The sequence below is a fragment of the Oryctolagus cuniculus genome, chromosome 2 (genome assembly GCF_964237555.1).
Source record: "Oryctolagus cuniculus chromosome 2, mOryCun1.1, whole genome shotgun sequence".
In the NCBI taxonomy this organism is placed as follows: domain Eukaryota; kingdom Metazoa; phylum Chordata; class Mammalia; order Lagomorpha; family Leporidae; genus Oryctolagus; species Oryctolagus cuniculus.
The window spans coordinates 170,293,018-170,308,686 of NC_091433.1; the positions used below are offsets into that span (position 1 = coordinate 170,293,018).

At 42.6% G+C, this 15,669-nt stretch overlaps 1 protein-coding gene across 20 annotated transcripts in view; it reads right to left on the reverse strand.

Moving 5' to 3' along the window:
• Positions 1 to 636: 636 nt before the first annotated feature.
• Positions 637 to 15,669, reverse strand: part of BIRC6 (baculoviral IAP repeat containing 6) — a 272,057-nt gene continuing 257,024 nt past the window's right edge. For 19 of the 20 annotated variants that reach the window (XM_070069267.1, XM_051843009.2, XM_051843004.2 and 16 more), the window contains 6 exons: positions 15,417 to 15,634; positions 13,739 to 13,900; positions 9,813 to 9,890; positions 8,673 to 8,861; positions 6,249 to 6,383; positions 637 to 1,777 (listed from right to left, as the gene is read on the reverse strand). In XM_070069267.1, coding sequence (XP_069925368.1) covers positions 1,592 to 1,777; positions 6,249 to 6,383; positions 8,673 to 8,861; positions 9,813 to 9,890; positions 13,739 to 13,900; positions 15,417 to 15,634 — 968 coding nt within the window. In that variant the 3' untranslated portion in view covers positions 637 to 1,591. Of the gene's footprint in view, positions 1,778 to 6,248; positions 6,384 to 8,672; positions 8,862 to 9,812; positions 9,891 to 13,738; positions 13,901 to 15,416; positions 15,635 to 15,669 lie in introns of those variants that run through there. The other variant, XR_011386716.1, reaches the window with a different exon arrangement.

The following is a 15,669-nucleotide window of genomic DNA, read 5'->3' on the forward strand; positions in this document are numbered from 1 at the left end:
TTCTGAGGGCCGATGATGGGGAGAGCAGAAAACAACCCAGCCAGATTTTTAATGATTTCAGAAAATCCAAAATTGGAGAGAAATGATATGCTTGACAGCAGCTTTTATCATCCAGCCCTGGGGGTTCCCTAAGAACCCAACAGGAAGGAGTCTGGAGAGCAGACAACAGTCCGGCCAGCTCCACATTTCGGTGCCCATGTCCGTCAGCTTTGCACTTTGCAGAAACGGACTCTAAGAGTCCTTTGTGATTATCAGAGAGGCTCACTACCCGGCTATACCTAACACGAGGGTTCGAGAGCTTTCAGTTTCCTGGTTACCTGTGCTTCTTCTTCCCTTATCAGGCTTACGGAAGTTGGTGCCCAAAACGCGAATGAGGACCGCGTCTCCGATTCCACCTTCGTCTTCAGAGCAACCCTGTTTGCGGAATCCAAGTGCTCCTGGCCAATTCCAGCCTGCCAGATCCCACAGGCCACTTGATTTTCCACGAATACTGTCAAGAATCACCTTAGCTTTTCTCCTGTGGTAAGTGGCCTCACAAAGATGTCCACTGTTTGCTCATGCTTGGGTCTAAAAAGAACCCAATTCTTTATAGAAGCAGCACTTCACACCATGGCAAACTGTTTTAGAAACAAGACATACTAATTCACCTAAGTCTTTATTTATTTGGCTCTAGGAAGAATTTGCAGGAAAATGAGCCCGTATGGCAGGTACAGAATGTACTGTAACAGCACCAGAGGCACTCCTCCCTCCTCCACAGCCTCAGCGTTTCACACATACAAGTGACTTCAGTCATAAACCAGATAGTCCAGGAACAAAGAAGCCCTTTAGGAAAACAAGATCAGTTGAGAGTGACTTTTCAAATTGACCATTTCTTTTCATAAACTTAAGTTCAAATAATGGATACATTCAGAGGCCCAAATATTGGCATAGAATAAAATCATGTTCATTTATTTTTTCTGCATCTTAGAAGGCATAAAATTAAATATGTTGAATGTAATAAATTCATCCATACAAGTGCAAGTCTCCAGCTACAATGTATTTTATGGCAGATTTATTATTTAAAAAATGTACCAGTAAATCAAAAAAGAGGGAGTAGGTCCATTTAACTTTTATTGAAGTGTATGTAGGAGGTCCTCAAAAATCAAATAGGAGCATGAAGATATGGCCAAACATAAAACCTATCAAATTCTGTGACAAGTTGCTGACTTTAAATAGTAGTTGTAAGAATGACCAATATATATTCTTTGTTAACAACCCCTCACTCTACAGTAAAAAAAAATAAAATAAACATTCAGTAAACATTCTTTCCTAAGGTAGTTTCCCTTATAATCAGTGATTTATCCATTTCTTTGTATACACAAATTTGTTGAACATACCAATCAGTGGTTCTCACAATTGAAAAATAAAAGCACAAAAAAGTTTACACTCTTGTACAGGTAAATAAAAGATCACCTTGAATTAAACTGGATCTCCTTAAGGGCGTAGTATAGTTTCATTACCTATTACATAATTAGTTTCTTACATACAAATATTGACATATTTGGCTTGTGCTTCGAAGCCTCTGTGTCTGTGACATCCAGGTGGCCACAGCTCATAGCTGGAAGTCTCCCGGGAGCTCGCTGCTGCTGCCGCTGCCGCCGGCGGGGCCCTGACTGCGCGTCAGCGTCTCCTCAGCATCGGCCGCGTCCCTGCACACCTCAGCCTCCGCGGCGGCGGGGTCCAAGCCTTCAGGGCAGGGGAGCTTCAGCAGCTCCTCCCGAAGCTGTGCCGTGTGCCGCTGTGCGGGACAGAACCGCTGTGGTTAGAACTGTGAACCTTGGCACTCGAGAGCCACGTCATTCAAAGTGGGAACTGGGGTTTTTTTTCTTAAAGATTTATTTTTATTTATTTGAAAGGCAGAGTTACAGAGAGAGGCAGAGACAGAGCGAGACACATTTTCCATTGGCTGGTTCACTCCCCAAATGGCTGCAATGACAGGTTAGGCCAGGCAGAAGCTGGGAGCTGGGAGCTCCTTCCAGGTTTCCCACCTGGGTGCAGGGGCCCAGCCACTTGGACCATCCTCCACTGCTTTCCCAGGCACATTAGCAGGGAGCTGGATTAGAAGGGCAGCAGCCAGGACTCGAACTGGTGCCCATATGGGATGCCAGCGCTGCAGACCCCAGGAATTGGATTTTAACCACGCCGCCAACACCCTGCCAGCCAGTTTCCTGAGCATCCCCTTGTCTGGCCACTATTGCCGGCAGCACCACAGAGGCAGCGGGACTGATGACGGGGGACATCACTAACTGATACATGTGCTTTGAAATGAGTGACACTAACTCTGGCTTCTCCTACACTGGTATGCTGCCCTGGGTGAAACACTTTTCAAAGACAAGTGACTGAACTAAAACAAAACCAATGTGATTTTAGTGAATAAAAACATGTATTTAGCAAGTACTACACCCTGTGCAAAATGTTTACAAAATATTTTACATTAAGTTTTATGCAATACTTGAAATAAATATTTTAAATGATTTCATCATAGAATTTTTTTAATTTAGCAAAGGAGATAACGTCACAATTTACGGAAGGAGGCACTGACGCGATAGAGTGGCTGTCTGCAGGTGTGAAGTGGCTTTGTCATTTTCTAGGAGAAGAGAAATGACCCTCACTGTTACACCAAGGACTCTGAAAAGAGAATTCTATCAATAGTTGACTTTGAAAATTAACTAAGCAGGGGGAGACATGTGGCAGTGGTTAAAAATGGCTTGGGATGTGCATATCCCTCTTAGAGGGCCTGGACTGCAGTCCCGGCTCTGGTTCCTGACTCCGCTTCCTATTAATGCACACCCTGGGAGACACTTGTGTCCCTGACGCCATGAGGGAGACCTGGTGTGAGTTCCAGCTCCCAGCTTTGAAAAGGCTCAACCCCAGTTGTTGAGGCATTTGGGGAGTGAATCAGCAGATGGGAGTTTTCTGTCTCTGTCTCATTCCTCTCTGCCTTTCCACCAAAAGCTAAAGTAAATAAAAACGTATTATAACAAAAAACAACAAAATTAACCACTACTTATATAGGGTAATTTTCATGTATGAGACACTATAAAACTTAAATAAACACATATTGCAACAAAAACAAAATTAACCAGTATTCATATAGGACACTTTTCATGTATAAGGCACTATGTTAAACAATGACATCATAAAAGCAATAAGCAAGAAAGATACGATCTCTGGGACTGGCACTGTGACATAGCGGGTAAAGCAACCGCCTGAAGTGCCAGCATCCCATATGGGCACTGGTTCGAGTCCTGGCTGCTCCACTTCCAATGCAGCTCCTGGCAAATAGCCTGGGAAAACATGGAAGATGGCCCAAGTACTTGAGCCCCTGCACCAACGTGAGAGACTCACAGGACGTTCTTGGCTCCTGGCTCAGTCTGATCCAGCACTGGCCATTGCAGCCATTTGGGGAGAGTACCAGTAGATGGAAGATTTCATTCTGTTTTTCTCCGCCTCTCTCTATAGCTCTGCCTTCCAAATGAATAAATAAAATCTTAAAAAAAAAAAAACCTAACAAATTATCACTATCATGATCTAGCTGTTTTAAGTAAAGACAGTTTTTTTTTTTTCTGCTTTTAAAAAAAAAATTCATGTATTCTGAAAGTCAGAGCTACAGACAGAGAGTTGGAGAGACAGAGAGAGCTCTTCTATCTGCTGGTTCACTCCCCAGATGGCCGCCACAGCCAGGGCTGGACCAGGCCAAGGCCAGCAGCCAGGAGCTCCTTCCAGGTCAACCAAAAGGGTGGCAGGGGCCCAGGGATTTGGGCCATCTTCCACTGCTTTCCCAGGTGCATTAGCAGGGAGCTGGATCTTTAGTGGGGCAGCCAGGACAGGAATTGGCACCAAATGGGATGCTGGTGTCGCAGGTGGAGGTTTTACCCACTACACCACAATTCTGGCCCCAGCAAAGACAGTTTTAAAGTTAGAAGGGGCCAGCGAAGACGGAAAAATATCTGAAGACAGATAGAGGGGAAGAGAACTAGTGGAAACTGAAGACACAGAAGTGAGTAAAGACAGAATTCTGAGGCAGGAAAAATTGTGGCTGTCTTGACAAATGATTCCTACACGTGGAAAAAAAATCATCCAAAACCATCATGCTACCTTTAGCCTTCTGTGACTCACCCAAGTTGCAAACAAATTCTGGACCTCCCCCAGAGACACCAGAGCCGCTGTGGCCAATCAGGCGGTTAAAGGCCCTGTAACTCACGCCCTGTACCCTATATTACAACAAGTACTAAAATTCTGGAAGGCAAAAGGCCTATAGAAGTATTTATGATGGGGATGGCACTATGGCGTAGCGGGTAAAGTCACCCAGTGCTGCAGTGCCGGCATCCCATATGGGCAGTGGTTCAAGAACTGGCTGCTCCACTTCCGATCCAGCTCTCTATTATGGCCTGGCAAAGCAGTGGAAGATGGCCCAAGTGTTTGCACCCCTGCACCTGGGGAGGAGACCCGGAAGAAGCTCCTGGCTCCGGATTGGCTCAGCTCCGGCTATTGCGGATATCTGGGAGTGAACCAGAAGATGGAAGCTCACTTTCTCTCTCTCTGCCTCTCTGTAACTCTGCCTTTCAAATAAATAAAAAAATCTATGATCCTTCTTCATTTTTTATTTTTTTTTAAACTTTTATTTAACAAATACAAATTTCCAAAGTACAACTTTTGGATTACAGCAGCTTTTCCCCCCATAATCTCCCTCCCACCTGCAACCATCCCATCACTCACTCCCATTCCCTCTTCCATCCCATTCTTCATCAAGATTCTTTTTTTTTTTTTTTTTTTTTGACAGGCAGAGTGGACAGTGAGAGAGAGACAGAGAGAAAGGTCTTCCTTTGCTGTTGGTTCACCCTCCAATGGCCGCCGTGGCGGGCACGCTGCGGCTGGCGCACCGCGCTGATCCGATGGCAGGAGCCAGGTACTTATCCTGGTCTCCCATGGGGTGCAGGGCCCAAGCACCTGGGCCATCCTCCACTGCACTCCCTGGCCACAGCACAGAGCTGGCCTGGAAGAGGGGCAACCGGGACAGAATCCGGTGCCCCGACTGGGACTAGAACCCGGTGTGCCGGCGCCGCAAGGCGGAGGATTAGCCTAGTGAGCCGTGGCGCCGGCCAAGATTCATTTTCAATTATCTTTATATACAGAAGATCAACTTTATACTAAGTAAAGATTTCAACAGTTTGTATCCACACAGATACACAAAGTATAAAGTACTGTTTGAGTACTAGTTTTACAGTTAATTTGCATAGTACAACACATTAAGGACAGAGTAGGTGCACAGTGACTCCCGTTGTTTATTTAACAATTGACAATTTATAATGTCAGTAATCACCTGTGCCTCTTGTCATGAGCTGCCAAGGCCATGGAAGCCTCTTGAGTTCACAAGCTCCAACCTTATTTAGACAAGGCCATAGTCAAAGTGGAAGTTCTCTCCTCCATTCAGAGAAAGGTACCTCCTTCTTTGATGAACTGTTCTTTCCGCTGGGATCTCACTCACAGAGATCTTTCATGTAGGTCATTTTTTTTTGCCACAGTGCCTTGGCTTTCCATGCCTAAAAAACTCTCCTGGGATTTTTAGCTGGATCTAAGTGGACTTAAGGGCTGATTCTGAGGCCAGAGTGCTGTTTAGGGCATCTGCTATTCTATGAGTCTGCTGTGTATCCCGCTTCCCATGTTGGATCATTCTCTCCTTTTTAATTCTTTTTAATTCTATCAGTTAGTATTAGCAGACACTAGTCTTATTTATCTGATCCCTTATGCACTTAATCCCATCTTTATGATCAATTATCAACTTAAACTGATCACTTTGACTAGTAAGATGGCATTGGTCCATGCCACCTTGATGGGATTGATTTGGAATCCCCTGGCACGTTTCTAACTCCACCATTAGGGGGAAGTCCGAGTGAGCATGTGCTGAACTGTACATCTCCTCCCTCTCTTATTCCCACTCTTATATTTAACAGGGATCACTTTTCAGTTAAATTTAAACACCTAAGAATAACTGTGTGTTAATTAAAGAGTTCAACCAACGGTATTAAGTAGAACAAGAAAATACTAAAAGGAATAAAATAGTAAGCTGTTCCACTACCGGCTGGACAAGGGCTGATCAAATCATTGTTTCTCATAGTGTCCATTTCACTTCAACAGGTTTCCTTTTAGGTTGTGCACGACCCTCCTTTAAAGGTAGACGGAGCTACCTGCTGGGAAGGCCCACTCACCTTGAGAGCAGCTGCGTGGTGCGACATGGTCCTGCCGACGCGTTTATCACTGCTGTACTGCTGGATGTCTGCAATCCACTCCTCACACTGCGCCATGATCTCAACTCTTTTCAAGTAAAAATGCTTGTGTATGACCTTGGAGGAAAAAACAGCCAAGGGAACAAAATGTTTTTACCATCAGGATTTAGAAGACAAATTATAAATATAAATAAAGAAAATTATAAATAAAATTAAAAGACACTGCCATGTTTTGCTATGCACAAAATTCAATTTTTAAAGAAGATTTATTTTATTTATTTGAAAGGCAATTACAGAGAGAGACACAGACAGAGACATGTCTTCCATCTGCTGGTTCACTCCCCTAATGGCCATAATGGCTGGATCAGGGCCAGGCTGAATTCAGCAGCCAGGAGCTTTTTCTGGGTCTCCTATGTGGATTCAGGGGCCCAAGAGCTTGGGCCATACACTGCTGCTTTCTCATACGTTAGCGGAGAGCTGGGTAGGAAGTGGAGCAGCTGGGACACAAACTGGTCACCATTTGTGATGCCAGGGTCGCAGACAGTGGCTTTACATGCTACCCCACAAAACTCAAGTTACCGAACCCTGTATCATTAGCAGGGAGGAATCAGGCTCATATCAATGACATGTTGAAACATCCAGTTCTACAGCGAAGAAGGTGCATTCCTGGTCACAAGCTCAGCACATACACATATAATGCAACATACTCAGAAAGGGAATAACATGGAGAAAAGAATTTAAAAGGACCTGACAACCAAAACACTTCTTTAAAAGAGGACTCAAAAAAACTTAGATAAGTAAAAATACTCAAAATATCAAAGACATTAACAGAGAAATCAGAATGGAGCCCTAGAAACAACAGTACTTACCCTTATCTTCTGGTTAACTTCTAGACAGGATCTTACTTTATGAAACTAAATTTCCTGACAATGACAGTTAATATTTGGGATTTTAAAAAATTCTATCTTTGAAAAACTAGTAAAATTGTAAGGTAAGTAGGATGAGTTTATTTCTGATAAATTTAATTGGAAAAACAAACAATAATTTGAAAACATATTACTCTGTATTCTGGCTGATCTGCTACAGGGTTCAATGAGCTTATCACTCACAAAGAAAAGGAAGGTGTACCTATAAAGAAAAAATCATGAGGAAGACCTGAATTCGATGCCTGTGGCAATACAAAAATGAGCTAACACACAGCCTGACCTGAGAAACATGATAAACTCAGGGAGTTCAAGAGGACTGAGTCATATTTGATTAGAAAAAAATCTGGCAAGCATGGAACAAATGTGCCATCACTAATGCCAGCCATGTTCTACATGATGAGGCGGATGATTGTTTCAAATCGGTTATTTGTTTTTTGTAAAGGTCATTTCTGCACTTTGAGTCTCCTGTGTTCTTTGAGGAACAAACTGCATTTGGGCTGACCATTAAGATGCCCACATCCCAGACCAGAGCGCCTGGCTAGGATACCTGGCTCTGGCTCCAGACTCCAGTTTCCTGTTAATGCAGACAATGCGAGGTAGCAAGATGGCTCAGGTGAGGGAGTTTCTGTCACCAACACGGACACCTAGATTGAATTACTGACCCCTGCTTTGCTCCCAGCCATTGTAGGCATCTGTGGAGTAAACCAGCAGATAGAAGCTTGCTTTCTACCTCTCAAAAAAGAAAAGAAAATTCTATGCATAAACCAACATATTATATTTGAGTTAAAAAATTCCACTTATACTCTTATTTGAGAAACAAAGACATGGACATAGACACACACAGACACGCTGCTCTCATTGACTGGTTCACTCGCAAAATGCCTAGGCAAACCTGGGCTGGGCTAGGCTAGCTACACAGAAGCTGCAAGCCAGGATCTCAACCCAGGTCTCCCATGCATGTGGGTGACAGGAATTCTATTTCTCTTCCTTTTTAAAAAATATTTTATTTATTTGAAAGACAAAATTACAGAGAGACGGGGTGGGGCAGAGAGACAAAGCGACAGAGAGGGAGAGAGAATTTTCTAACTGCTGGTTCAATCCCCAAACAAAGGGGCCAGGAAGAGCCAGGAACTTCATCCAGGTCTCCCATATGGGTGATGCCTACTTTTCCCAGGCAATGAGCAGCAAGCTGGATCAGAAGTGGAGCAGCAGGATACAAACTGGCACCCATATAGGATGCTGGCATCACAGGCAGCGGCTTTACCCACTATAATACAATGCTGGTATTACCTAAAAGACATCTCACTGTATTTTGGGACAATTTTATTCCTTCTTTTTAGTATTTACTATTTTATCTATCTTATTATCAATTTTTTAAGACTAACTGTGAAAGAGTTTAGAATACTAGTTACTAGTACAGGTATAATACAAACTATACTCAAAATATCTTTTAAAAAGTCAGTCACATTGCTGGACATACCTCTTTAAAACATGGTGAAGGGTTTCTGATTTGTTCTAACATTGCCCATTTAACTGTCGCCTGTCGAATGTTTCCATCGTACTCTCGAGAACTCTGCGTGCCACTGGGAGTGCCTCGAGAACGCTCGTATCCTGGCTCATTGAAATAAGGCTCAGCTACCAATATAAGGGACTGCACAGATACCAACACCTGAGGAATAAAGGAAACAAAAAACAGTTATAACAGGAGATTACTATCACCAATGAATCGATATCTCACTTTTAAGCACAAGCAGTCTCTTTTTTTTTTTTTTTTTTTTAACAGGCGGAGTGGACAGTGAGAGAGAGAGAGAGAGAGAGAGAGAAAGGTCTTCCTTCCGTTGGTTCACCTTCTAATGGCTGCCACGGCCAGCACACCGCACTGATCCATAGCCAGGAGCCAGGCACCAATCCCGGTCTCCCATGCGGGTGCAGGGCCCAAGCACTTGGGCCATCCTCCACTGCACTCCTGGGCCACAGCAGAAAGCTGGATTGGAAGAGGGGCAACCGGGACAGAATCCAGCGCCCAGACCAAGGGACTAGAACCTGGGGTGCCGGCACTGCAGGCAGAGGATTAGCCTATTGAGCTGCGGCACTGGCCGGTAATCTTTCTTAAACACTGAATTGTAAATATGAGTTTAAAATATGTAGGAAACAATGACTGTTTCTGTTTCCTAAATGAACAAGCAACAAAGTTAATTTCTATTATTAGTATACTTACTTGTCCATTTGTTTCCTGGGATACCAAAGAATCAACAAGAAGTTTTTGAAGTGACATTAAGTACCATTTTGTTATACGTACTCAAGTGTCTGGTGGAAACTAACATGAAGGTGAAGACTATGAAATCCCTGTATCAAATGTTCTGCAAAATAAGAACTACAAATCTCAAGTTTTATGAACTCCAGGACCTCAAATCTAATTATTAATTAAATTACCAAAAAGCTACATCATGTATGAAGAAATACCAATAGTGTCTTTTAAAGGTAATTTTGACAAAATTTTGTTTTTTCTTATGCCCTAACCTGAGATTTTAAATCCCAAATATGACAGTAGAAATCAAGAACTTTTAACATGTGTGGGTCTTTATTTCCTAAGTGAAACTATCAGGAAAATTTTGTTTACTTGCAAAAAGCTTGAGGTCTGAGGATTCCACTTCTCTTCTGGCCTTCCATGCCAAGTATTTAAGATGCTTAAACAAACCTGAAAAAGAGGGGTAAAAACACCAACAAAACTGAAAGGGTGGCTTAAGAGACAACCATCATAACAAGAAGTAAAAGCAAATTACTATTGTGTCAAAGTATCTTGGTTTTATGCCCCCAAATAAATCTCCAGTGGCTGTTCTATTAAAACAAAACTGGTATCTTCATATGTGGTCCAAACTGTGTGGCATTATAATTCATTCATAATGAAAAATTATGAGGCAGCACCTACTACATGCCAACATAAATAATGTATTTTTAAATGAAAAATAACTCAGCTTCAAAATACAGAACTTTGCAGTGAGGAAAAATGGTAGTGATTTATAATTTTGTAAATTTTATTCTAAAGTTCAGAAAGTTATGAAAATGGAGTATGACTTAATGGAAGACACTCTGATTTCATATCTGTCTCTGCATTCAACTTGTGGCAAAAGATTGTTATGGTTGGAGGATTCGGATATGGATCAAATCTGGCCTCACACCAACACTAAGCTGGCCAAGGGAAGAGTTCAGAGACTCCCTAGGAAGATATTGAGGAGTCTCGGAGCTCATCAGAACACATTTTAAGGCCTGGCAGTTACTTGTTCACTTAGATAGTGAGACTGAACTCAACTCAGGTTCCAAACACAGGGCAATCAAGTCACTGTGAGGAGAAAAAAAAAATGGGGACATCTGATTTATACTTGTAAACTACTCTTGTGATAGATAAAAATAAAACGGGGGGACTATTCCATACATCATATGTTCTTCTGGCATATAAGCATCTAGCAATATTAAAAAAAACTCAGATTTTGTGAACATTTAGAATTTCATGTAATGTGCAACAAATCAGAAAATAAGCAGTCCTTAAAAAGAGCAGAGAAGGCCTCTTGGAAGGTCCGTTAATGACCTAGACTTGTATCTACAGATCCATGTGTATTATCCCAAGTACTGTCACTCATTACCCCACTTGATGTTTAGAGCATTCTTGTGATAACTAATGGCTTTGTCCCTTTCCCTGTCCTTGTCCCTGTACCACTAAGCCTTAAGGAAATTAATCTCTCTAATCAATTAAATTAATCAATTAAAGCGGCCGGTGCTGTGGTGCAGTGGAGAAAGCCACTGTCTGCACCTCTAGCACCCCACAAGGTGCCAGTTCTAGTCCACCTGCGCCACTTCCAACCCACCTCCATGCTCATGCATTTGGAAAAGCAGTGCAAGATGGCCTCAACACTTGGATCCCAGCAACCATTTCCAAGACTTGGATAAAGCTCCTGGCTCCAGCCTCGGCCAGCCCTGGTTGTTGCAGCCATCTGGGGTGTGAACAGTAGATGGACGATCCCTGTCTCTCTCTCTCTCTCTGTAACTCTGACTTTCAAACAAAGAAATACCTTTTTTTTAAAAAATCACCTTTATTATTTCACACTTAAACGCTCGTCAACTAAAGTTAACATTGCCATGAGTATTTTCTTTTCCTAGTCACAGAAATTCTATTCTTTGCTTTTCAAAAGAAAGTTAAGGAAGGTCTGCTTCTAGTGCAATCTTTCACAATAAACTCAGGAAATGAATTCTAGTTTTACGATCTAAGCTAATGAAGATGATGAAATGCTAACTTGCAACCACAGTTCTCAGACAGGCTGAGTACCTTTGAAACAAAGAAGGAAAAAGCAATGGAAAACATGGGAACATCATAGATAAAGGTTCTTTTCTTTTTTTTATTTAACAGGTAGCGATATAGACAGTGCGAGAGACAAAGACAGAGAGAAAGGTCTTCCTTCCGTTGGTTCACTCCTCAAATGGCTGCTGCAGCCGGCATGCTGCGCCAATCCGAAGCCAGGAGCCAGGTGCTTCTCCTGGTCTCCCATGCGGGTGCAGGGCCCAAGCAACTGGGCCATCATCCACTGCCTTCCCCGGCCACAACAGAGAGCTGGACTGGAAGAAGAGCAACCGGGACTAGAACCTGGAGCCCATATGGGATGCTGGCACCGCAGGCTGAGGATTAACCAAGTGAGCCATGGTGCTGGCCCCAATAAAGGTTATTTTCAAGCACTTGCTATTCGCATCATCAAACAAACATCTCCTTGTGAAATTTATACATTTCTTCTAATCTTTTGTCACATATTAAAGGTTATTCCCCATAGAAATTACCATTAAAATTCCATCAAATTATGCAAAATTACTTTTGAAAGTGATTATGGTGATCATTTGGCCTAGAGATTAAGATGTTACTTGGGATACCCACTTCCCATATACGACTGCCTGGCTCAAGTCCCAGCTACTCTGCTTCTAATCCAGCTTCCTGCTAACGTGTACCCTGAGAGGCAGCAGGTGAGAGCTCAAGTAGCCGGGTCCCTGCCATCCCTATGGGAGACCCAGACTGAATTCTGGACTGCTGGCTTTAGCCAGGCACTGTCCTAGCTGTGGCAGGCATTTGCATAGTGAGCTGGAGGCTGGAAGCGCTTTCTTTCAAATATGACTATTATTCTGAATTTAATTTTCAAAGGTTTACTGTCATATAATTTTTACTATACTTTGTCAGTTTATTTACTTTTGATGGAAATGCATAATTTTCAAAAAATTATTTGAAAGGCAGAGCCACAGAGAGAAAGAGAGGGAGAGAGGGAGGCTGAGAGTAAGGGAGACAGACACACAGAGAGACTGATCTTCCATCCACTGGTTCACTCCCCAAATGGCCACAATGGTTGGGGCTGGACCAGGCTGAATCCAGGACACTGAAATCTCATCTTGGGTCTCCCATGTGGGTGACAGGGGCCCAAACACTGGGCCAACTTCCACTGCTTTCCCAGGCACATTAGCTAGGAGCTGGATCAGAAGTGGAGTAGCCAGTACTCAAACTGGCACCCTAGTGGGAACCAGCATCTCACGCAGTAGCTTGACCCACTGCGCTATAAATGCCAGCCCCATATCTTCCTATTTTTCATATAAAAACGTAAAACTATTTTTGTCATAAATTAAACTTCAAAAGTTCACAACTGTGTATGTTAGGGACCATAAAGGTAATTAGGATGGCAATAAAAAAGTTATGATCATATGTGAAAAGAGAACAGAGAGGTGTTTCTTTTGTCATTTATCTCCTTACAGGTACTTAAGGACTGAGAACTGGAGTCAATGAAAGTAAAAAAGTAAAGAGGCTAAGACAGACAGTGGCTCTGCTATATTCAAAGTAGCGGGCCGTGGAATGAACTGAGTTATGTTAGCCCCTCAGTGACTTCATAAGGTCACTGAGCTTCTTAACACTATAGTGTCTCTACGCTTCTTGGCTTCTTCTTTTATTCTTCAAGCTAATCTGTGAATAAAGGGAAGGACAGCATGAAGAAACCTGCAAGCTCTTAGGACAAAAAGTGGAAAAGCTGCTCGAATGGCAAAGAGCCTTTAGATACTGCAATGGTTTGAGTATTATTTGAACATCTCCGGCAGGCCCATGTGGTAAAAAGGCTTAGACCCCAGGGTTGCACTACTGGGAAGTGGTGGAACCTTTAGGAGGTGGGAGGTTCTTAGATCACTGAGGGTGGCCGCTTGGAAGACAGTTCTTGCGTGACTTCTAGAATTATACGGGTGGGGGAGGTGGTGTCATAAAAGTCAGAGTTCAGACACCCTCTCTGTTTGCTTCTTGGCTTGCCATGTGTTCCTTCCTCCAAACATGCTTCACCACTGTCACCGTATACCCTCACCAAATGCCAAACCAATAGGCCTGCTGATAATGAACTTAAACTTCTACAACTATGAGCTAAATGAATCTTTTTTCTTTAAAAATTGTAGATGTCTAACTTTAAGAAGAAGTTTAGTAATGATAATCAAATACAGACACAGTACATTGGCATTAGAAACAAAAGACTGCAATTACATTACCTTGCCATCATTATAGAGGTTTGGATTGAATCGTACACTATGACCACCAGTTGTCTCTAGATTCACAAGAGGGGGTGAGCTGGGATAATCTTGAGGAAAATATACATCAAACTCAAAGCAGCCATTTGCATAGGGGGTATCCGCTGGGCCAGTTATCAGAACCTAGTATGCATACACAAACACAGAGAGACCTGATGTTGCAGTTATTAAATGCTGACATTCAGAACAGTACAATCTGACATGAAGTAAGAACAAACTTCTAACTGCCTAAATATGTATCTACCAGAATGTGCTAAAATGAAAATAAGTTAAACATAAACACAGGATTAGAAAATGGTTTTGGATTAGAATTAAAGTGATTTGGTTTTGGTAAAAACGGACTATTCAGAGAGATGCCTTGTAGACATCAAGTAAATGTCACGATGAATAAACTTCGAGTCAGCCAACAGCTATTTATTACATCCTTAAAAGCTGTGGGAGAAAGCCAGAGGCACTAGTGTCCCAATCTGTGCAAACTATGATTTATGCTTGGGAGATCCACAAACTCCAAGTGTGAACTTTTGTGGTCCAGTTAGTGAGAAAGTATCTTTCTAGGCAATAATCCTAAAAAAGATACCACTGTAAGTGCAGGCTAAATAGACAAGGTCCACAAGACTGCTACAAGAATGTTACACATAAAAAAAGCAAACGAACCATGTCAGCAAGTAAAGGATCTCTCATGAGTCAATGGGTCAACACATAGAGAAGTGTATTTGAAGAAAACAGAAAATTAATTAAGTCATAAATGTAAAGAAAATATGTTCCCCTCCCACCTAGATATCAAATTTTTATGATTTTCTGATGCAGCAGTCTCTCAGATTTTGGGTCAGACCATGACTGTGTTAAAACATAAAGGTACAGTTATTATTATATTACCATCGCTTAATTCAGAGACTTTATGGATTTTAAAATGTGTACACTTCCTAAGAAAGAAAAACAAGACTAACTGTTGAAGAGTGATATTAGAAAACACAAGGTAAGTTATCCTGGAGGACAAGGAAGACATCCTGTAACCTTCTGTCTACTGAAAAGCACTGAGTCCTTTGAGACTATGTTCTAAAGCTGCGGCACGTAGATAAGCCTTTACTCAGGAAAGTGGATCTTCTGATGTTTTCTTCTAGATATATTTTTTTTTTTTGACAGGCAGAGTGGACAGTGAGAGAGAGAGAGACAGAGAGAAAGGTCTTCCTTTGCTGTTGGTTCACCCTCCAATGGCCGCCACGGCCAGCGCACCATGCTGATCTGATGGCAGGAGCCAGGTACTTCTCCTGGTCTCCCATGGGGTGCAGGGCCCAAGCACTTGGGCCATCCTCCACTGCACTCCCAGGCCACAGCACAGAGCTGGCCTGGAAGAGGGGCAACCGGGACAGAATCCGGTGCCCCGACTGGGACTAGAACCTGGTGTGCCGGCGCCGCTAGGCGGAGGATTAGCCTAGTGAGCCGCGGTGCCGGCCCTTCTAGATATTTTCAACAGCAGCCTAACATACTCTAATCTTACAGAAGAACTCCTTTTACTACACTCTAAAATAGTCAACAAAGTTTTTATTAAATTTATGAAAATTCATGCTGTTTCTAATGTATATGAAAATCTGAGTAATAAATGACATAAAGAGACAAGAAAAAAAGTTGTTCTTCCTACCTTCATGATGTCGAGCCGCTCCTCATCACAGCGTACAAACACACTGGAGGATGACGACAGAGGCAGGGAGGTAGAAAGCGTCACAGCTTCCTGGGCAAGGCGGCGGGCTCTGGCAGCACTGTTCGCGTCACTGGCATTCTTCACCTGAGACATGTAGTGGTAATTTACTTTAAAACCCAATTTCCCATCTTCATCTTCAGAAACCATTTCAAATGTATCTAAAAGGAGGGGGTGAAATTAATCCATTGAAAAA